The sequence below is a fragment of the Serinus canaria genome, chromosome 1, assembly GCF_022539315.1.
Source record: "Serinus canaria isolate serCan28SL12 chromosome 1, serCan2020, whole genome shotgun sequence".
Taxonomy (NCBI): domain Eukaryota; kingdom Metazoa; phylum Chordata; class Aves; order Passeriformes; family Fringillidae; genus Serinus; species Serinus canaria.
The window spans coordinates 36,470,902-36,494,162 of record NC_066313.1 but is presented as its reverse complement, the minus strand read 5'-3'; the positions used below and the strand labels follow the sequence as shown (position 1 = coordinate 36,494,162).

At 36.8% G+C, this 23,261-nt stretch overlaps 1 protein-coding gene and 1 non-coding gene across 4 annotated transcripts in view; both read right to left on the bottom strand.

Moving 5' to 3' along the window:
• Positions 1–23,261, bottom strand: part of CEP295 (centrosomal protein 295) — a 41,865-nt gene that overhangs the window by 7,662 nt on the left and 10,942 nt on the right. For all 3 annotated transcript variants that reach the window (XM_030234751.2, XM_050980106.1, XM_050980116.1), the window contains 16 exons: positions 22,930–23,070; positions 21,619–21,802; positions 20,859–21,050; positions 19,754–19,978; positions 18,434–18,540; positions 16,960–17,172; positions 15,805–15,896; positions 14,604–15,672; positions 13,476–13,647; positions 13,183–13,335; positions 11,563–11,676; positions 6,165–6,271; positions 4,528–4,642; positions 2,702–2,935; positions 974–1,137; positions 596–755 (listed from right to left, as the gene is read on the bottom strand). In XM_030234751.2, coding sequence (XP_030090611.2) covers positions 596–755; positions 974–1,137; positions 2,702–2,935; positions 4,528–4,642; positions 6,165–6,271; positions 11,563–11,676; positions 13,183–13,335; positions 13,476–13,647; positions 14,604–15,672; positions 15,805–15,896; positions 16,960–17,172; positions 18,434–18,540; positions 19,754–19,978; positions 20,859–21,050; positions 21,619–21,802; positions 22,930–23,070 — 3,442 coding nt within the window. The remainder of the gene's footprint in view (positions 1–595; positions 756–973; positions 1,138–2,701; positions 2,936–4,527; positions 4,643–6,164; positions 6,272–11,562; positions 11,677–13,182; positions 13,336–13,475; positions 13,648–14,603; positions 15,673–15,804; positions 15,897–16,959; positions 17,173–18,433; positions 18,541–19,753; positions 19,979–20,858; positions 21,051–21,618; positions 21,803–22,929; positions 23,071–23,261) is intronic.
• Positions 4,900–4,983, bottom strand: LOC115484894 (small nucleolar RNA U2-19). Its single transcript, XR_003945628.1, has one exon. It is a non-coding gene; the product is annotated as a small nucleolar RNA U2-19 (small nucleolar RNA).

Here is a 23,261-nt window from a genome sequence, read left to right as displayed (position 1 = left end):
AAAGTTGCTGTCGTATCCTCCACTTTATTTTGTAGAGAGATAAGGCAGTTCTGTAATCAAACAAGAATCACAGTGTGCAGTATACTGCTGGGACTTAACAGTGGGAAAGGAAAATGGAATTGTTTCTTGAAGAACACAATGTAGTTAAAAGACAAATGACTTAGTTCAGAGAGACTCTAACACATGAACAGAATTTGAATCAATTTTTGGAACCCCCTTACCTTACTCAAACTTACAAAGTAATGAATATACATTATCAAATACTTGAAAAAGGACAGCTTCAGACAGAGCTGATATTTCTTTGCCAACCAAATCACCACAGAAGGAATAAGTAGCACAATATCCATTACAGTGACTTGAATACCTGGTCTGCTTTTGTATCATAGTCATAACTGCTTAAGAAATGAACTTTAAAAAATTTAGGAGTTCTCCTATTAAAGCTGGTGGAGGAGACTGTGTGTGAGAATGCAGCAGAGTTAAGACCTTTCAAAGCAGGGCTGAGAGAAGCGAGATCGGTCCCCACTTCAAACCCACACTAAAGCCTGGTATTTATACACTGGCACAAAGCTCATTCTGAAAACTACACTGAACATACCTGGAGCAACATTTTCTCCAACCAACCCTTCTTCTGATGAAACGTTTTGCCCATTTGCTTCAAGATTAGAAGGCAAACTGCTTCTTTGTCTGTTCAGACTGGAGTTTTTCTCTTCTACAAATGCAGACACATCTGGACTTTCTGTTGAAAATTCTGAAGTCTAGTGGCATAAAAAGATTTTTGATTTAATATTCTCAGAAATATGAAGGATAGAAAAAGGTAGTTTGATTTTTGGTTTATGTTTCTGCTACAATCAGCTATCTACATTTATAAAAAACACACTGTGTATTTTTCTAAATAGTATAGGGATTATACATTTAAATCTTACAAAAATCTTCAACCAAAGCATTTCCTCCACCAAAGTTTTTGCTGCAGTACCTTGCTAAATTCTCTGCTGTGTTGGGAAATCCTGTATTGAGAACAGCATGATGATGATGATGATGTATCAAAATCAACACTTGCTTCCAAAGGCTGAAAGATCTGGTGATCGAAGTTTGGAAAAGGTCCCTCCATTTCAGGAAAACAGAGTTCAGTTGCTAGAGCTGTAAGAGAAGAAGTTGTTTTAAAAACAAGCAAACATCACCCACACCCCAAAACCAAAATAAAAACAAAAAACCCCCAAAACCTCCAAACAATGGACATATCACAAGTTGTTTCTATACACAGTAAATAAAGCCTATAGAATTTTGCAGGTATACAAATACCAGCTGAAAAATGTTACCTTACAGCATCCAATTCTTTGACTCTGACACAATGCAGGTATAAAAAGCAGTAAGAAAGTGCTACCCTGATTCAATTTTATTATTCTTTAAATGAAAAGGTGAAGTCTAAGTTCTCTGTTCAGCTCTTGTAAGATTGCCTCAGAAGTAGTGTGGGTTTCTCAAAACCCAAAAACTCACAAAACTCACAAGAAGACAAGACCAATGAAGAGCCACAAGGATGATCAGAGAGGGATGTAGCATATGATGTCCAAAGAGCAGCTAAATAACTGAGTTTGTCAAATCTTAAAAGAAGAACTGGGGGTGTGAGGGAAGAGGTACAAAAAATGTCTGCTGCCTACTAACTCTTAAGAGGTACAGTACAGAGAATCCTAGAATGGTCTGGGTTGGAAGGGACCTTAAAGATCATCTAGTTCCAAACCCCTTGCTTTGGGACACCTTCCACTTGACCAGTTATTCAAAGCCCCATCCAACCTGTCCTTGAACACTTCCAGGGATAGGGCATCCACAACTTTTCTGGGCAACCTGTGCCAGTACCTCAATGCCTTCACTATGATTGATTTCCTCCTAGTATTTAATCTGAATCTGTCCTCTGTCAGTTTAGAGAAAATGCAGTCTCCTTGAACGTGCAAAGAAAAGAGGAAAAAAGAAAAAAAAAAAAACCAAGAAAAGAAGAAAGTTATTAAAATGTTGCTTGGTGATACAGAATCTTTGTCCTTGGAGATATTTAGAACTTGCCTGGACAAGCCCTTAAGCAACCTGGTTTAAGTTGGCTCTGCTGTGAGCTGGATGGAGAATTTGGGTCACATAACTAGAAGGTTCTTCCACATCACGTAACTAGAAGGTTCTTCCAGGTCTATAATTAATCTATAATTATATGATTTGAGGTTTTCAAACATTTCAGGAAGAAGTGATTTGAATTAAATCTTCATGATCACTAATAATGATATTCTTAATTTTCATGAATTGTTATATTTTTCTAGAGGGCTTAACATTCCCACCAGCCAGAGTTTCACCAACTATGTGACAACCTTGTGAACAATGAAGTATTACATAGCATTTCTCTACCCTCCTGAAGTGAAAGCTGTGCATAAACAAGTGACAAAAATGGCACAGGTAGCAAGCAGCCAAGCCACAGTGGCAGGAAGCTGCACAGAACTGATAGAGACCCGGTCAGTTTTTTTTCTGCACTAGATAATCTTTGTGAACATATATCTAACACCAAGCCCCAAGAACATCAAAGAATTGAATTCTTGCATGTAGAATTCTTACTGACTTTAAAATGTAAATTAAATATAAATAATACAGACGAATACCTAACACTGAGCAAGCTCCTCATTCTGTATGATCAGAGAGCAGCACAAAAATGCTACAGAATAATGAATACCTTGGAAATGTGTATTGTCCTCCGAGTAAGAGTTCAAGTTGCCAGTAGGTCTCCCCAAGATCTGCTGTATCTGGTTTTCTCTATAAAAGTACTTCTCTCCTTCAGACAACTGACTTTCACACACTCCAGACAAAATCTCTTGCCTCTGCTGCAAGGTAAAAGGAAGTGAAGAGTTCCAAGGGTGGCTTCCTGTTTCTCTCAGAATTCCATCTTCTCTACTATCAGAAGACAATCCTGAAATAATGTTAGATGTTCACAGTTATGCATACAAACCACTTACACGACATCATTTGAAAAGACAGCGCTTAGCACCCTGAAATATTCATAGAGTTCTAAGGTTTTGTTTCTTTAATTGTCTCCTGTCAACACTCCTACAAAACTTACCACACATTTTCACAAATGCAAGTTGTTAATATCTGATTAGGGAGCAGTCAGTACACAGCACTTTTACAACTTAGCACTTTTACAGAATGTAGACTTAGGAAATACTGAAATAAAATCAGAAAAGAATTAATATTGCTATTTTATGCTAACTAGCACACCTTTACCTCCTACTACATATAAATGTATCAATCCTTTCATGTGATCTTGAATATCTTCATGACACCCTACAGTGGTTTTCCTTGTGCTCACAGAGAAACTGCTTTATACCAACACTAGAAATCTGAGGAATCAAGACAACCAAAATCATGTTCCTAAACACTACACCAATGCTTCTTTATCCTCCTTAAGCTATATCTTTATTATTTATAAGCTTACAGAAGCACTGCAAAAAGCTACCGGAAAAGATCATTACTAAGCACTGAGTGTATGGTGAAGACACAGCGAGACTTGAAAAATTTATTTAGTCAAATAACTTCTGGTATTTTTCTTCAAGAAAAAATCTGGTATTTTTCTTTCACAACTAAAAAAAGAATAGAGAAGAAAAATTACTAGAAAATTATCTCAGAAATGGCTTTAGCTTTCTTACATCAATAAAACACAGATGTGTCACTTGAGTTATAAAGCTTACTATTCAAAATAACATCTATTTGATAAATTAGGGTTAAAATGAGCCACTGAATTCTCAGGCTGTAAAAAATGTAATCTTCAAAAATTGATTTATAAACATGGAATAACAGATATACATATGTTTCTTAAGAAATCAGATGCATGTCAGAATAACCCAATATTAAGCTTTAAAGTAAGTAAATCCAAGGGTCACTATCTAATCAATTTCAAACTCACTTCTATGTTCATATGTAATACTGTCAGGAGCACTTATGTATTTATAATAAAGGAATTGGTTTTGATTTTATGAAAAACTAACAACATCAAGAGGCAGACTACAGACAAAAAACAGTAAAAACACATACTTCCCAGAAAACTATTAAAAGTCCATATGGCATTCAAAATTACATTTTCACAAATAAGTCCTCAAGAATTACTGTGGTGACAAGGACATACTGGAACATGTCTCTTAACAGCAAGACCATCATAGCTCTGCAATAATCCACGATCTATATCGATTAGGAAACTTTAATCAGTGTATTATTTGAAGGTAATTTTTAATACAAAAATTGCTATTGAAAGCTGCTAGTGTTACAGCTGCATAATAAAACTCAAAATATCCTTTGCCAAAGCAGATGTATAATAATATTAAATTATTATAAAAGTAAAAAATCATAAGCACCTAAGAAAACATTCTGGTTATACTCAACTCTGTAAGATGTATGAACACATAAGCTTATTTCAGAAGAACTTATGTTTGGTGAGTTAGACCCATTCTGCCATAAAATTAAACCATAATTTTCCTTTTACAAGAACAACAAAACCTGAACACTCACCAGTGTCAGCAGGGCTTGCATTCAACATTTCACTGGTTGAAAAGGTGCCAGTGGAAACTGTTGAAGCTACATCACAGGGTCTTCGTTGCATGAAAGCCTCTGAACCTGTCACTTCCTAGGATAAAATAACACATCCATTACCATGTATTCACATGTTCAGAAGTAAAGCTGTAAACCCACACATTTTATTCTGAGCTCAGTTCAAGTGTAGGAGCCTTCATGTTTTGCACAGTCAGGCAAATATAGATTCATCCTTGCTCAGTACAACACATTCACACCCCATGTCCCAGGCACATCACCCCCCAACAGCCCCCTCCCCTCTCTCTCAAACACACACACACATACACACACACTTAACTCTCATAAAAAGCCTCTCAGAACTGCATACAAATCATGACACCTAGAAGATTGGTTTATCTTCTGGTGGTCAGATTTGGCTATTTCTCATCACAGACCCACTTCAGTTGGATTGTGGATCTCAGAGGGGACATATATGCAAAACACTAAAAACTCATGAACTTTGTAAGTACTTTCAATAATGAGCTTTTTGCATACAGGAGACTTAAAATTTAATTCTATGAAATTACATTAAAATGTACAAAATCTTCTAAAGCATTATCTTCTTTAATTTTAAGGTAAGCTCTATAAAGTCACAAAGCAGATAATGAGGATTCTTGTACTTCAAATTTTGAAGAATTAGATGTGAACAGTTCTTCCCAAACTCTGACTTAAGATGTGCCCTAAGAAAATAAAAAATTAGGAAATCCTTCTGCTACATTTTTCATTACATACTACTATATATATGTGTGTGTGTGTATATATATATAGTATGTATATATATATAGTAGTACATAATATATAGTAGTATATATATTATATATATACATATAGTCCATGTCATACACAGCATGTTTTAAATACCTGTTTTTATCTGCTACCAAAATTATGGAATCTTTGAAGGAGAGAAAGGAAGGAGATTGGTGCTGGTTTTGGCAAGGTTTTTAACACTCTCACAATATTCTACAATCCCAGTTTGGATGTTCCAGCCTGGATAGATGGACAGTAAGAAGGGTAAAAACCTGGCTGGACAGTCGGGCTCAAAAGTCAGTGACTGAAGAATTCTATACTCTGTGGAGGTGGGGAACAAGTACACAGGGCTCTGTCCTTGGCAATGACCCAGAGGAGGTGACACCACACTTTCATTAAATTTGCAGATACATTAAGTCAGGAAGAGCATCCCACGCACAGAACAGCAGTGCTGATATCCAGAAGGACCTCTGAGGCTGCCTCTACAGGAATGGTATGAAACTCAGCAAGGGCAAAGTCCAGCACCTGAGAAGGAAGAAGCCAGAGCACCAGCCCCAGCTGGGCCTGCCTGGGGAGCAGCAGTGTGAAAAAGGAGTCTCAGCAAGCTGAGTGTAAGCCCACGTGGGCCCTGACTGAGGAGCAATAGCATCTCATGCTGTATAGCAGGAACAGGACCAGATGATGCATCACAGTGGTTAGTTACCTCTTTACTTTGTGCTTGTTTTACTGCTGCATTTAGAATATTCACCCACTCTTAGCCATCCAATATGAGAAAGAAAGATTACATCACAAAATAAAGAGTGAGTTATGATTATTTTGTTATGACCAACCGTATTATCAAGCCTCAGTGATGGTCCAGAACTTGCTCTAAGTCTCTCTCCACCTTCAGCAGCAACAACTGGTGAATCTTGAGACACTTGAGAATCCTGGGACTGGGCTGAAAACAAAAGTAACAGAAGCAATAAGGAACAAAAAGCCGTTTTCGAGTTTATAGTGAGCAACGCACAGCAGAGGGCAGTAACACTCCACTGCTGCTGGCCTCACTCTTTGGGTATTGATTCTGCCCATCCTTAACCACCTTCACCTACACAGCAGTTTTTGCTGCACCATCCCACCAATTTCATCAGAGACCTGTGGTCCTTGACATGCATTCCTATAATTTCTAACCAACACAGAGTAGGCAGGAAGAGCATGAAATGCATGTTTTGGCTTAGCAGAATGAAACGTGGCTTTGCCAGTGTTATCACAATCATTTCACTGGAGTGGGGGGAATCCTTTACAGTGTACCATTACAGTGATTACAGAGAAAAGCAGACATTCTAAGTGAGTCAGAGAAACCAGAAGAACTGAATTGCTTAACTACAGCATGACTAATACCATGGAACTGAATCACTTTTGCCATAATGCTCTTACACATAAAAGTAAGTAAGATCAGTATCTGTGCAAAAAAACCAGCACAGCAGCACCCAAAAAATGCAATATCTGCATTCAGTGCTGATAAGCACCTTCAAAGTTTGACAATTCTATGATCATTAATTAACTGTCACAAACAAATACATATTCTTATTTCCAGTATAGTTTTCAAGAAAGAAGTGCTAAGTATGAAACTAAAATTAAACACAAGTGAAGTAGGCATGTTTTCTCCCAATTCTAAAAAGGCTGCTAATACCAGTCATTTCAAATTCCCAGCTTTTATAACACTCTCTACTTAAGCAGATCTAACTTTTTCTGAATCCTAACACTAGGTTGTACTTTGTGTATGCTGAAACTCAGCTTCTTACTAGATGAAAACCTCTGGTTGTCCTAATTCATACTATAAAAAAAAAGGAAAATGTTTCCTCTGTAAAGCAACAACAGTAATGGATTGCTATGATATAACAATAATAAAGATTGCATTCTCAATAAATTTGAAACATTTGGAAACTCATTTCACGGAGAGGAAAAAAAATCCAAGATTTCTTATAGCCACTATTACGCAGAAGACATCTAGGAGAAAGTACAAAACATAAATGGAAATACATCTAAAACACGTTTATTGAGAGGTCAAGTACTCAGCTCAAGTCTGCTCCTCTTCCTCGGAGCAGGATACAGGGGACAGAGGATGCTAGAAACGAGCAAGGCCTTCAAGAAAATTCCTTGAAGCAGCATGAAAACTGCAATCATCTAATCAATTGCTATTTAAATATCGCCATAGGAGCAAAAATGCATAGCACAAAAGATTGCCAAACCTAAAGTAATAACAAGAAGCAGTGTCTAGAAATGGCTGTCTGACGTTCAGAAATTAGAAATAGACTATTTATTTTAAAATTTATATAAAAAGTAAATGCTGGAGCAAGCTACCACATAATTCTCCATTTCTTGATATCTTTCCATCAACATTAGAGATACTTTTCTGAAAGAAGTTATTTTATTTTCTCTAGAATATCACCATGACAGGCAGTAATTCAGGACACACTAGAGATGAGATTCAAGCATTTAATAATCTCTTGTACATAAATTCTGTGGACAGCTATGTTACAAATATTTCATTACTGAACTGTAATAACCTGCACTGTTCTTGTGATGTTAATACCAGGGATGAATAGTATCAATGTCATGCTATAAACCAAATTATTTAATTAAAAATCCATGCTCATATCCCATGACTTTATTATACTAATATCTGTTAAAATCCTGTATTTAGTGATTCATAAAGGAAGGTTTTTCAGTCTTCTCTCCCTCTTCTAAAATAATAGTGCAAAGTTCTTGTTCCTCACAGCATTCTGACATCAACATGGAACTTTCATGTTTTAACTTTCTGACCACCACAATGTCACAAAGATTTTATGTTTAAAAGCTGAATCTGCAATATCTCAAATGCTTATTTTCCCCCCCAAGAGGAATGACAGTAAAATAGCAACAATTATTGTAGGGTGCAATTTGAAAGACAAATGACCAACAATCCAATCACTCAGTGAAGACAATATAAAAACATGGATTAGTCCAAATCCAGACATGTAGACAAAGAAAGAAACAGAAGCTAAACTGGTAATGGAAAAGACAGTCTGTTGAAATGACAAATTATGGACAACTATTTGTGATTACTAATGATAAACTGAAATCCTAGGTTAGTCTGGATCACAAAATAAAGCTTGATGATGTGTCCCCAAGGAGAACTGTGGAAGAGGTGTATGTATTAAACCTAGCCACTAGTTGCAGGCTGACTTCCTAAGGTAATTAGGTTTATGCTATCAAACTGCCTGTCTCAGCTGCAGGGTTACTCTGTAATTCCCTATTCACAGTTTGAATGCTATTGGCCCATTTTAGCCAAATAGGACTAGAAAGAACATAGTGTCCAAAGTTCCCATCATCCTATCAATGTATCAGTGGCATGTAAAAGAGCAACTCAGATTTCAGAGTCACTGATAGCACTCAAGGCAACATCACTTCAGCAGTTACCTGTTCTCTGGCTGCAACCAGCTCATCAGTTTGTGTAGCACTTGCAACCACTCAGAACTAAGCACAGGGAATTCATCTCCCCTAACCACAAGGAGTCCTTAAGACCTGTTTTACAGACATGGCTGCCTTTACATTTGAGAGGCAAATTATATAGGCAGCTAATTACAGACTTTTCAAAAAAACTGCCTGTTACCCAAGGCAACTCTCCTATCAAAGGAAACTCACCTCTGTTGATAAAGCATCTGCATGTAAAAGCAGACTTACCAACTTTTTCTTTTCATCTTTTATTTATGATTTGAAAAAGCATGTGAGCAATGACTAGGGATTTGTACATATCTAGTGGTCCTGTAATCATGAAAGCAGTACAACTCCTAAGTTGTAAAGACTTACATTAACTGGTCAAAGGTTCAAACCAGCAAAAACATTATTTCAAGGAACAAGGTCAAAGATCACACAAAGCACTCATTTGCTCTTACCTGTAGAGACACAATTACATCTTGAAAACATGAAAAAAATGCAAACATGTTCTGGTAAGAATCAAGTAGCAAAAAAGATTTAAAAACCAAATTAAATAAAAAATCATAAGCAACAACCTAAAATGAACCTTAAATTTTCCTTTCAGAAACTCTGTATTTAAAGTGCAAGGGGCTGTAGATTTTCTTGCTGAAATACCACACTAGTTACTGAAAGTACCAGAGAGAGCTTCACGGCCTATATGTTTTCAAGATAATTGCTTGCACTTTTGGTTGCTGATCTGCTCAAGAGGGCAATCCTCTTAAACACATAATCACACTAAGCTTTGGGGTTTTTTTTTTTTAATATAGATGTTCACATAAAGTTTCCTAATCCTCTTACATAAACTATTGCATTGTTCATATACAATAGTCTATAATATAAAAATGCAGTACACCAAGACATTTTATACTTGGTAACAGCTGCTCTAGCAACAGTTCTACAACTTACTCAGAAAAATACAAGTCTTTTTGTCAAATATTGTTAAAAAACAAAATATTTTCATGACAATTGAAGCTCAAAGATAGATATACTTAAAAAAGTATAAAGGGGTATTCTGAGAAATAAAGAAACAGCTGAAGGAAAATGAGCTTATATGTACTAATTTAAAACAACTCCAATTCCAAGTAAATCCAATTGAATTGGCACTGATGTCTCAAATGCAAACAAAATGAAAAATTAAAGCTTAGGGCCAGTGATGAAATTTCTAGCAAAACCAGGAGATGCATACCACATAGCTGTATTGCTTGTAACAACAGGAATATGAAAGCTGCTAAATTTCTGAGAACTCCTCTGTAGCTTCAGCAATATTTTAGATGGATACTGAAAACTGTATTGGATCATGCAACACTGTGATCTTGTAATAAGTTCCAAATTGCTTTAGTGAATGTTTTACAAACTAGTCATCCCTGTTCTTTTGTAAGGCCAGTCAAGTTACCCATAACATGCTTAGTAGGTTTCAATGTCCCTGTAACAAAATTATTTTGAACATTCACAAAACTTTCTAACAAAAACTTTTTTCTTGATAACCAAAACAACTTGTTTTATGTTATGGAATCAGAATAACTCTGCCACTTATGAACATGGCCTATCCTCAAAGCTATCCTTGTTCAATAAAAGCTCTTCACAGAGAAACACAGAGCTAAAGCAGTACTGTTGCTCCTTTTGACATCTTCAGTGGATCATGTGAAAAGTCGATGATGGCTACTAGAAAAGATCAAAGCAGAATGGACCTCTCCTGAATAGTGGCTATGCACGGACTTTTCCTAGACAGGAGAGCTGTCACAGCTACTTGAGAATTCCAGGTGTCTGGCTCACCTCTAGCATTGTGTTAGTCTCACAAGCTGAGAGTCAAGGCTAATGCACTGTGAGCTGATACTCACAACTGCCTAATTAAACAGAAATTGCAGATACAAAATAATTACCTGACACCAAAACAAGGTAATAGGTCACAAGGAAATGGACTGAAGCTGCATTAGGGCAAGCTCAGATTGGATATCAGGAAAAGGTTTTTCACTGAGAGGGTGGTTAAAAAAGTCATTGGGACACATCCCCCAGGGAAGTGATCATAGCACCAAGGCCATCAGAGTTCAAGAAGCAGCTGGGCAGTGGTTTAGTTTTAGGCAATCTTGGGAGAAGCAGGGAGTTGGACTCAATGAACCTTACAGGTCTTTAAATTTGAAATATTCTACAATTCTCAATGTTTGTGTCTGTCACACCTAAGACATGATTCTTTCCAAGTTTTTTTGAACTGATAAGACCTCATCCTTCTATTTTTTGTCTCAACCATATTTTTAAGTAATTTCTTATACACACTGATCTTTCAATGGACATCTAGATCAACACATTAACACTCTAGAAGTCTTTTTAAGCACTGGTTTCCCTTCTATCAATACAAGAATCACTGGATACTGAATCAGGAATGTCACTGGTCTACCCAAAATAGGTTCCCACCTGGAATACCTGCAAACCTTGAAAATTCTAAAGGTTACAGATGAAAAGCACATGCCCTGGTCAAGAAACTGTTGACCAGCAATGAAGTGTCCTGCAATGTGGACTTGTTACCAGAAGAGTAAAGGATCACAAAACCCCAAAAGATAAAAATTCATTCATTTTGAAACAAGTGCTTATTGAAATGCCATTTTTTACACTCAAAATTCAATGGCATTAAATAGCATTGCATGTTCTTTAACAGGTCATATTCTACAAATAAACAGCAGTAATATCAGCAATGTTGAATGGCTGAATTGTGTTCTTGAAGGGAGAGGATTTCCTCACCTGATTCACATGACGTTTCAGCAGCCATCTTCAGCAATTCTTGTAATAATCTTCCTGGTGGATTAGTTTGCCTTGGACTTCCATTGGAGGCTTTTCCTTCATAGCTTGTTATGCCTGAGGGAAAGATGCCTTCATGAAGAGCATGACTGTGATGTTTCACACATGCAAACTCCCCAGAGGTTGAAATCTGAGCAGTTTCTCTAATACCATTATCTGTTTTATATGGATTTAAAACACCTGTAATCAGTTTAGGTATAAAAAGGAAGTGTTTTGCACTTCTTGAGGAATATTAAGATGCACATTCTATTCTACAGAAATAAACTGCTGAATTTGTATGGTCTCCATTTTAATTAATTTAGCCATATCACATCAGTCTATGCTTTATACAGACTGAAATTTTATGCAAATCACAGGCTTCTCAAAAACTAATTCCTAACTCCACCAAATTATTTCTTCAAAAAAACCTCAAACTAATTTTTTCACACAGCAAGTCCAAGAAAACTTGCAGTAACTTCTTCAGATTCAGAGGTAATGCAACTTCTCTGCCCCGATTTAAAGATTTCTTTCTCTGCAACCCAGACCACAAAACAACCCTTTCTGGCCACCCAACCCAATAAAAAACTCAAGCTTTTACTACCTACCATTACCAATGGTTTGATAATATAAGAATAAATCACCTATGGATCACAAACTTAGCTGTGTAATACTGTTAAGTTACTAAGCCAAGTGCTTTTGAAAACATAAATATATTCCTCCATCAAAACCTTCCCCAACAGAACTTGCTATCTAATCAAGATATCAAATCAGTCCAACAAGAATTCTTCTGCATAAACTGATGCTGATTAGTATTAACTACTTTTCTTTAATTGAAGGATGCCCCATATCAGCTGTTTCGTTATTTTGCAAGGAATGCCAGCCTGACTGGCCTATAATTACTCACATTGTTCTGCTGAGCCTTTTTAAGAACACAACATAAAAAGCTTTGTAAAATACGCATTACATTTCAGATGTGAAGAGACACTGAAAAAAAATTAAATGTTTACCTTTAGAAAACATGAGTTTGTTATACCTGTTAAATAATGCTCCTTACAGAGAATTGCAAAGCATTGCCAGGCGACTGTAACAAATATATTTGTAAAATTTTCATTGCTCTCCAAGATTTTGCAATGAGTGTTTTTTAACTAGAAAAACAATTTAAAAAGATGGCCTAAAAATTTCTGTAGAAGCTTGATACTAACACCTTACTTGAAAGATTTCACAGTCACTTACTTGGTATAATCAAAAAGTAAACCTTAAAACAAAATCCTATAACTTCCTTTTAGAGTTACTGTAAAACTGCCTATAACACAGATCCTGCCCAAAAGAAATATTAACAGGGAACTCAGGTCATGGAGTAACTGAATTTTCTTTTCCTGGTGTTTAAATTTTGTTTAAATTATATTTTTCTAGACAAAAGAAAACTCTTCTGAACTACAACTTGGCTGCCAAGTGTAAGTTATACTTTAAAAAGGCAACAGTATCAGCTATAATTTCCTAATAATCTCAAAGATTCTTCAGAAAAGATTATATTCTTTCAATCTATTACTCATAAGAACACTTATCATACATTTTATACATTACCTGCCAAAGAGAGGTTGCAACTCTTCGGTGTGTCTACCTCTGGTATAATACTAAGTTCATGTTGCTCCAAACCAAGACCTAACTTGACTTTTGTCACTGGTGGTTTGGAAGATCTCCATTTCTGTTCTCTACAGAGAACTTTCTCAGGTTGTTCTGTAAAACAAAGATTAGTATGTTGCAATAATATGTGTACAAACACAAACTCTCCAAGTTAACTTGGAGAGATGAAAGAGAACTCCATCTCAGCTGTAAAGCAATAAAAATTATAATGAAAAACAACAAAACAGCCTTACCAGTTTGCTCAACCGGGCCAATGCACCGTGAAATTGTTTCACTTCCGTGAAATTTATTCCTGCCACAATTCTCTTGCTGGTAGTTTTCTGACACTTGGAAGAAGTCAGTTCTTTTAATCCTGACAGGCTTTTGTGCCTCTGTCATTTCTTCATTTGGGCACATATGTCTCACCTGGAGAAGGGGGGAAGCAGTTTTATATAAGATTATATTTATACCCATTTGTCAAAAGAGCATCTTCTCTTGTGTGTATTCCATGCAGGACAATATTGAGCACACAGAGAAAGTAGTTCAATTATGCAGGATACCAGACAGATCTGCTCAGCTCACAAAAAAACATTTGGTCATGAAGGTATTTTACTGAGATCTACAAACCTAATATGCTAAAACACAATTAGTTACATTTTCAAGGCCTTTGTGAGATTAGATGAAAGTACTCATCATTTTTAACAGGAAAAATTAACCAAAAGTCTGCTTTTACTTTTTCAGCTCCTGAATTCAAGAATTTTAGCTGCTTGGAAACTGCAAAATCAAAAGACAGGAACTATAGGGAACAGTTATTCTTTTAAGATGGCTTCTGTTTAAAAAAAACCCAAAAACACGAGGAGAGGCAAAAGGAGGCTCTTTATAAGCTCAAAAATAAACCTGGATTTTTCTTCTGTTACTGAGAAACAAGCAAATTACAACTCAAGACTGCAGCAGCCAAACCAATTTCATAGTGGGTACACACAAAAAGACAAGCTTTAAAAATGATCTATTCAAGATGCTTATGATATCCTTTCAGGTATTACTTATGTATTTTTAATACAAGGGCTGTTTAACACATAGAGGTGCATTTACAGATATGAAGACAACTCTACCTACAAATTATTTCAGACAACAATTTCAATAGGCATTATGATCAGAGGCCAAGCACAGACCTTCACAGTATTTCTCTTAGACTTAATAAAACTGTTCTTGGAGCTTTACAGAGGAAAAGCACTGACTAGAAATCACAAGTCCTAATTAAAATTTTCATTATGGTAAATCACCTAAAACTATCAACACTCCATGGGGTACACTGCAGCTTTGACTTGTAGATTTGATCACCTACCGATGAATTACTCATGCAAAGTGTTTCTAAAGTTTACCTGCTTTTTTAGTAGTTCTTTCAAAGCCTCTTGCTGTCTCTGCATCTGTTCCTTCAATTTATCTTGCTTCTGTAAAAGTAGTTTTTCTTGTATTCTCTGTTTAGAAAGAAGAGCTTCTCTTTGTGCATCTAGCTGCTCTTGCAATTCTTTCAAATACTTTTGCTGAGCTTGGATGCTTTCTGATGAGGCCAGCACTCTGTCCCTTAAGCTCAATATACCAGAATAATTTAACGAAGATGCATCTTCTGCTTTTGACATCAAGAATTCTTCAACACCCTGGGCTTTAGATTCTTCATGCACTAGAATTGTGGGTTCAGAAAGATTGAGAGGTTGATCAGGGTTTGTTTTGCTGCTGCTCTCTACAGATCCCTGCTGATAGGCTAAAGGATCAGCCAAGGCTGATCTCCTTGTGGCTGGCATGATGGACTTCTTAAATGGATGCTCTTCTCCAGCTTCTGTCTTGTTTCGATAGTTAGATATCTTCTGAGGTAACTCTTTAGAGTGTACTGTTTCTGAAGACTCAGAGGAACTTTCTGCACGTGACACAAATCTCAAGTGCTGTTGCTGTGCTTCTGGTTGTGTTCTTCCTGCAGTCACTTCTTTCCTGACTGACCCTGACGGTAAATGGGACTGGAATGGTTCTCTGATGTGATTATTGGCAGTTTCGAATATTCCCACTTGTTTCTGTGAAGGACAGTCACAGGGCAAGTGAAACCCTCCATGCTTCAATTCTGATGCTTCTGAAAAATGCACTGATTTTCCAGCACAAATATTACGCACATCCTCTTGCTGCTTCTGTGAAGATGGTTTTTCCAACATACCCAACGTTCCTGAAAACTCAGGTAATGACCGCGCATACTCTTGGGCATGAACTTGTTCCAGTGCCTGGTACTGTGCTGGCTGCGCTCCTTGCATCTGTAGGAGCGGCTCTGAGACAGCCTCTAAATTAATGGGTTTTGTTTCCCTTGTGCTCAGAGGTGTTTCAGAAGCAGACAAATACCTTTGCCTCAGTGTATTCTGGTACTCCTGTAGATTCTTTCTAGCTTCTTCAATGGTTTGTTTGTGCAACCTGAACAGAATGAAAACAGGAATCTTTACAAAGCAGTGCAAAAAGAAACAGAAATTTCAATAATCAAGGCAATTCAAATTACTTTGAACAGGCATTCCATTAAGACACTTTACATTCCAGAAAAACACTTACCTTTTTTGCTGCAGAAGGCGCTGTTGAAAATTATGTATCATCTGTCTATGACTGTCTTCTCCTGGATTCCTGCTTTCTGATACATTTCCAGTCTAATCAAAATAAAATAATTTTAATTGTACATATACAACTAACTCACAGAAAACTATTATGGCATCAGCCTTAAGCTGTATGCTCTTGCACCTAAGTTTACAGAAGCTGCTGGGTACCACCATGTTTGAAGCCTGTGAGATTTCAGCCTGAGGCAATGGAGCTAAAGGAGATTCTAGAACAGATGGCCCACAGCTACAGCCTCTCTCTGCACACACCATCAAAGTCAATGGTGCTTACAGCAGCTCAGCCTGAAGAGGTAGATATACCTGGCAAACTCAGGGAGCAATGAGCCAATGTAGCTGCATTTCCAAGGCAATCAGGCTCTCAAAAGAGTACTGGTTGTTCAAGTGAAGCAAGATTTTATACATAAAAAGATTACTTTCCTTCAACATCCTCCATAAATTTCTCTTCTTTAAGCAGCTGTTTGAGATTTAAACAGAGGCAGATTTGTCTCTTTTTTCTCCCCCGTGATTTTTTTACCTTTTTGAAAAAGGCTATGTCTATATGCACAGTCATTATGTGACTATAACCAGATTTCACTAGCAGGTATTATTATCAAGGCTGCCTCTTGAACTACAGAGAGACAATACAACAGCAAAAGTCACAATCACAAAATCACAGAATATCTGAGTTGAAAGGGACCCACAAGGTCATCAATGTCCAGTTCCTGGGCCTGCACAGGACCATCCCCAAGAGTCACAGCATGTATCTGAGAGCATCGTCCAAACTCTCTTGAACTTAACAGAGGCTTGGTGCTGTGACCACTTCTCTGGGAGCTGCTCCTGTGCCCAACCAACCTCTTGGTTAAAAACTTTTTTCCACAGTATCTAACCTAAACCTCCTCTGACACATATCCATGCCACTCCTTCAGATCCAGTGATACCATGTGAAATAGAAGCTTGCACACTAGAAAAAGAAGCTTCAATACGTACAAATTTCTAACTCACAGCCTAAAAAATAAAAAATTGTCTTAATTGATATACTTCAAAATTGGTAAATGGCATTCTTTGTTTTTATTATAATAGTAAATGAAAACCCACACAATTTTCTGTTATTATTCACCTCATGTTCCATTTGGTTCTGCTGGTCTGTGGAATGGAGACTGTGGCTTTGTACCAGCTGACTTTCGTCTTCCTCTTCCTTTTTTTTCTTAGCCTGCTCCAAACAGGTTTGCATTTGGATCTTCAGATAATCAGCCTCCAAAAGAGCTTTCTCTTCCTCAATTTTTTTAATCAAGGCCAGCTGCTCCTGTTTCTGTTTCTCTATTTCCTCATTCTATCAAAAGAAAAATGAGGGGGAATCTCTAGAACCAAATGACAAATGGCTCAATATTTCTAACAATCCCTGAGTTAATTTACTATTGTATTATTATTATCTGTTCTCAAATTAATAAAATGGAAAAAATCAGAATACATTCAAGATATTTCCATCTTCCAAAGACTGCAAAAGAAGTAATTTTCCTAAACTTACTTGAAAAATCTATTTTGCATTTTATTCAGTTTTTCATCAGAGTTCAACACATCTAAACATTAATTCAAGCTTTACAAAAGCTTCTGAAATAGCTAACGTATAACCACTTTGAGAGCACTCCATAAATCTCTGAAGCGGTCTGTTTATTTTTATTCTCTTTCCATGTACCTATCAGCTACAATTCCCTTAGATCCACACCTAGCAACAGCATATGTGCTTTTAGAATGGAAGCAAAGAAAAATGTCAAAGTACTTGCAAAGATGAAGTGGACAACAGCCTTTAATAACAGTCTGAATGGGGATGTCAGGAAAAGCAACCCGAGAAAATGAAGGTTAAAGAAAGTAGCCAAACTTTCACAACGGATCTCTTACTTGTTGTTTTTTGTTAAGTATTACTACTTTGTCAAAATTTGTTTCCTTGATTTCTGAACTCTAATACTGAAGGCTGCATATAGACCCAAAATTCTGCTTTTTCAAACAGATTTTTTAAACCTACCACATAACAGCTGGTCAGTCTCTAGGAATACAACAAAAATTAAAATACAATGAAACACAATACACAATAGATATAATGAAATTATGCATAAAGGCATTCTTTTCTAAATGTAATAAATATAGCATTCCCAGAGACATAAAAAACTTTCTGCATTTGCTTCCTAGATAACAAAAAAATTAAATTACTCAGGGTTTGCATGCTTTTCCTGTCACTCTAAACACAATCTCACAGACTTTCCTACATTATTACACAGGGTAAATAGTCTTCAGAGTTATGCTGACCATACCCTCTCTTTATAAAACAAAGGTACTAATGTACAACTGTGGTTTTCATTTAACCATGACTACCCTTGCCTACAGCACCTGTAAGATTTGAAGAAACTGGGGGTTTCCACTCTATTCTAAATTCCAGCTACAGCTCATCATTTTTGAGAAGTATAGAAAATGTTACAGTAAAAGTTCAAGTGTTAAGAGTGCCTATAGCTGCTGTATAACCTGAAATATTTTTAAATCTTCTGTAAATCGTTTTTTTACACCAGAACTGAGTTAAGAATAAATACAAACACACTTACCCATTTCTGTCTCTCCTCTTCCATTCTGATTTTAGCTGCTTGTTCTTGAGGATGGATTGGAACTGACTTGTCATCTGCAACTGCATTTTCCAACATTTTCATAGAGTCTAAAATATACATGTTATTTAGCTGTAATTACAGTCAGAGCGAGCCTTGGATCTTCTTTACATTTTGCTTTAAAGTTTCCCAATATCTCTCAACAAAATGCATAAGCTGCTTTTGAATAATCTAGATCCTACTACTCCGTCTGTCTCCACAAGCTGGAAAATCAGTTTTTTATATTATTAAGTCACATTTAATAGTCCTTTATTGTGTGTCTTTCTTGAATACACAGTAATGTTCCCAGCTTCAATGGGACTGAAAATTATTTCTAATATTACTTGGGAGGCCAAGAGCAAGATCATCCTGAAGAATCAAAAGCCACACATTAACTTCTTAGAACAAAGAGGGTCTAAAACTGGCAGTACTGGGCAAATGATCTAACATTTGGCTATTGCACGAAGAGCAAGTCTCAATCCTGTACTGTTAGCTTCAAATAGCAGCACATTTTCCCCAAGGCATGGTTTCACACATGCTGCACTCTCCAATCCCCAGGCAATATGTTGGTATAGCCATGTGTTTAAAAAAAAAACAAGCACCCTGTGAAAACAAATTACCCAAAAGCAAAAAACCCAAAACCACATGCCACAACCTGATCACTTGAAAACTTCAGAAATCTCACTCAACGTACAAGATCACCAATTCGGCATTAGCCTAACCAGAAGGGAACCAAGGACAGACATGGGAAGTAACCCCAAGATGATGTGGCTATCAAACAAATTGCAGTGTCTAACTGCTATAAATTCCAATTTTACAAAAAGGTTTTTCAGAATGGTGCCCAAAAGCAGAAAAAAACTCCACTCATCAGCTTATGCTTGTCTTGGGCATTTATAGCTGTGAATCTCCAAAGAGAGCAGCTTTGCCAGTTCAACAGGTACAGAAATTCAATGCTGACTCCTGCACTGAGAATTCTATCCCTGGAGGCAAACACCTATTAAAGAACAGCAATACCAAGTGTGATGACAAATTGAGTGAGATTTAAAAGAGAGAAAGGTATTTTGGACGTCTGTTCTCTTCAAGATCTTAATGGACAAGTTGAACATAAGAGCAAAACAAATCCACAATGCCTTGTGGGCACAGATAGGAAACTGTACTTTCATTCAACGTGACAAAACATTTAACACTGAAACTTCATTAAACAGTTTTGTCACAGTCACTATCATAGTTCCCCCATAAAAGTCTTTTTGCTCCTACACAACAAACTTTGATGCAACTATGTACCTTTGGCTTCAGACACAGTATTTTTCTGCTGCTCCTTGTTAAGTTCTAAACCATATAATGGTCTCTTTTCACTAGCAATTGTGCCTGATTCAATAGTTTCAAATTCACTTTGACTCTCTTTCTCACTTTTTGATGTCCACTCCTCTTTTTGGCTTCTAATTTTCTTCAACAATTTCTTTAAAGCAAGTTTTGACCGAGGTTGGCAAGTTTTTCCTTCTTCATGCCCTATAAAGAATAGATACTGTTAAGAGTTTTGGGAAATGAATATCTTCATATCATAAAAAAAAAAAATTTACTTTTTTTTATTGCTTGCAGAGTTGGACAAATAGTTTAGGTGTATTTTTAAAATCTTAGCAAAATTTTCTCTTACCTGCAAGAGAAAAGCAGTAACTTGTCTCTGCAAGCTATGAAAGAAGGAGTAAGCTGGATGCAGTGTTTTATAGTCAATCTGTAGCAGCAATAATCAGTACTATCCACACACCTGCCCTCTGCTTTCTATCAGCACTGGCAACACAATGCACCACAAACAAAACACCAGACTGTGCCACCCAAGGGCTGCAGAAGTGCTTAGCCAAGAAGCAAAGCTCATGGAGACTTCTGGCTCACATCACATGACCCCGGGACATGCCACTGGCAAACAGGACACACTCCTGCACCCATTCCAGCCCACTCACAATATGCAGTAGCTCAACCACAAACCTGGACATAAAAGACACACAATAAGCAGACTATAAAGCTTCAGCTTTGAAGTATCTCAAAATCTCAAGTTCACACATCAGCATCAAGCCATAATTTATACTAAGTACACAGGAATAATTATGGCTACTAACAGTATAGTTCTTACAACTGAAAATTATTCTCAGCATACTAATGAACTGAACCATATGAAAGAAAAAAAGTCATATTTTCATTTTTAAATTCATAATCATTAGGGTATTATCCTCTATGCTAAGCACAAACCAAATTATACTGAATTATTTTATGCACATTAAGAAGTTTTACTACTTAAAGCATTTTACATACCACTAAAATTTATTTGATATACTAATCTTTTCTAATATAAAATGAAAAGGTTTAATTTAAATATGCAGTTTAGAAGTTTTACTTTCTGGTTCATTAGAGACCTCCTCTTCTATCACGCGTCCTGATTCTTGCTGAGTATCACAAGGAAGTTCTGGTTGAGTGTCACAAGCAGATTCATGCTCCAAGGAGATATCAAGATCATTATCTTGAGCTCTGTCAGAAGGGGCTGGCAAAGGTTGTGGCTCAAACTGCAGAATCAGGTCTCCTTTCATGTCTAATTAAAAGAGCACAATGAAATAAAATGACCATTTGGAATACAAATCAAACAAGACTGCAAGACTACACTCACACACAAATCCCCAGGAAATTCAAATATCAGTAGGTTATTTCACAACAGATTTAATCAGGCTTTTTTTTCCCTGCCAAAATACAAAACTCAAAACCATTTAAATCAACAGCCATCTATTCATTCAGTGTAGCAGATAGAGATCTGGGATATGGGGGACAACTTCTGGATAGACTGAGTGCCTAAGTCCAACTGCTGGAGGGATCCATACCATATTACAGACATATATCCCACAAGAGGCCTTCATGTTGATCAACCAACCAGAGCAGTAAACAGAAGGAGGTCATTTGTGCTGTTTGTACTTAATGTGAGTGCTGTGTTTTTCCTGCTGGCCTGCATGGCCAGCTGTATGGATGTCCCCTGCAAGGCTGTTTGTGTGCATGCCAACTATGAATACATACACAGCCTTGCTACCAGCTGCACCTGGGAAGAGGCAGCTGCAGCAGCCTCTCCCTTACTGGGTACCAAGTTCAGCAACCTCCAACAAAGAACTTACTCCTGTCTTCACTGCACATTTCTTCAAATGCAGACTCCAGTTCTCTCTGCCATTCTTCTTTTACTTCCATGCGTTTGCATGGTGGCACTGAAACCTGAGGTGGCATCTGTGCGACAACCTGTCTCCTGCGCATCCGATCCTGAGCATGCATTTGCTCCAGTTCTTCCAGGAATCTTTCCCTGTCCTTCAAGAATAAAGAAGAGATAACATAAACCTTCAGTGTTCATATTCAGACAGCCACATATCAAGACTGATACAAAATGCTTCCATTTGGTTACCATGATGTTTGGTTAATGTTCAAAGTTAATCTTATTCTAGGGAGAAAGTGCTTCCTCAGGAGAAGGCCGTATCAGCCCTTCAGACACAGGAGTCATCAATACTACCTAGAAGATCTGATGTTAAATAAAAGATCAGACTCCACACCTGCAGGCCAACTTTCCTCAAGATAATTAAACTTCCTGTTTTATAAGGTAAATGAGCATTTCTTTTGCCAAGTGACTTTTGCTAGTATATAATTCAGCAGTTGCTACCTTTGAAGATGCAAACTAAATATTCTTTGGCACACAGAGTATATGTGAGAGGTATTTAAAAAAAAAACAAACCAAGAAGTTTGTTGTGGGTTTTTTTTTTTTTCCCCTGTTAATTTCAGGAGCATCAGTACCGTTTCCAGAAATCCCCATTTTAGTTTGGTTACTCATTTAGGGCCAATCATATGCCAGCTGATAAAAAGCAAGCTTTTCTTTTTCTAGCCAACAAAAATATATGTGAAGCTACCAGACCACAAAAAAATTTTTGAGTGTAGATCTCAGTACAAAGACTTTTCTCAGTAGTTTAATTTTTATTTCTTAAAGGAAACTATTTCAACATTTTCAGACTTGCACACTAACAGAATATCAGTCTTTGAGTAAAAACTTATAAAAGTTTACAAAAAATAAAAAAACTTGTTAAAACTTGTTACGTCTTAGCAGTAATTTTTTCCCCTGAAGGACAGAATCACCAACTCCAACTAAAGCTAATGTAGAAAAGCAGAACTCATTACCTACTAAAAAAGTTTTGCTTGAGTATTACCTATTGGTTAACAGCTGGTCAAACATTCAGACAAAAATTAAGACGATGTTCTTTCATTCTCACTCCTTCTAGATGCCAAAACAAGCAAACAGATTTTGATTTTTTCTTTTTTTTTTTTTTTTTGCAAAGACATTTTGCAAACTTTATTTAGTCCATGAATTTCCCTCATGGAAGGGTAATACCTACAACTGACTGAACAGTGGTTGTTCTGACATTAAAAACAGGCATAACTGCTTTGCCTACCTTGGCCAACTGCATCTTCTTCAAGGCGTGATTTCCTCTAATATGTGCCTTTTCAAGCTGCTTTCTTCTTTCCCTCTCTGCCTCCCTGTGTAGTTCCTCCAAACGCCTCCCTTCTTCTTCAGCAGCTAAATGAGCATCTGGCTGGCAATCAATCAGTAGTTTATTCCATAAAGTTGTGTGATAGTTTAAAGCATACGTAACAATAAATAAATAAATAATTCTGCAGCAAAAGCACTTAAAAAAAGACATACAATGCCATATGAACATCCTTGAATGTTTATCTTGCAAGTAGGACCAAAATAATTTTTTACCTTTGAAAAAAAAATTCATTG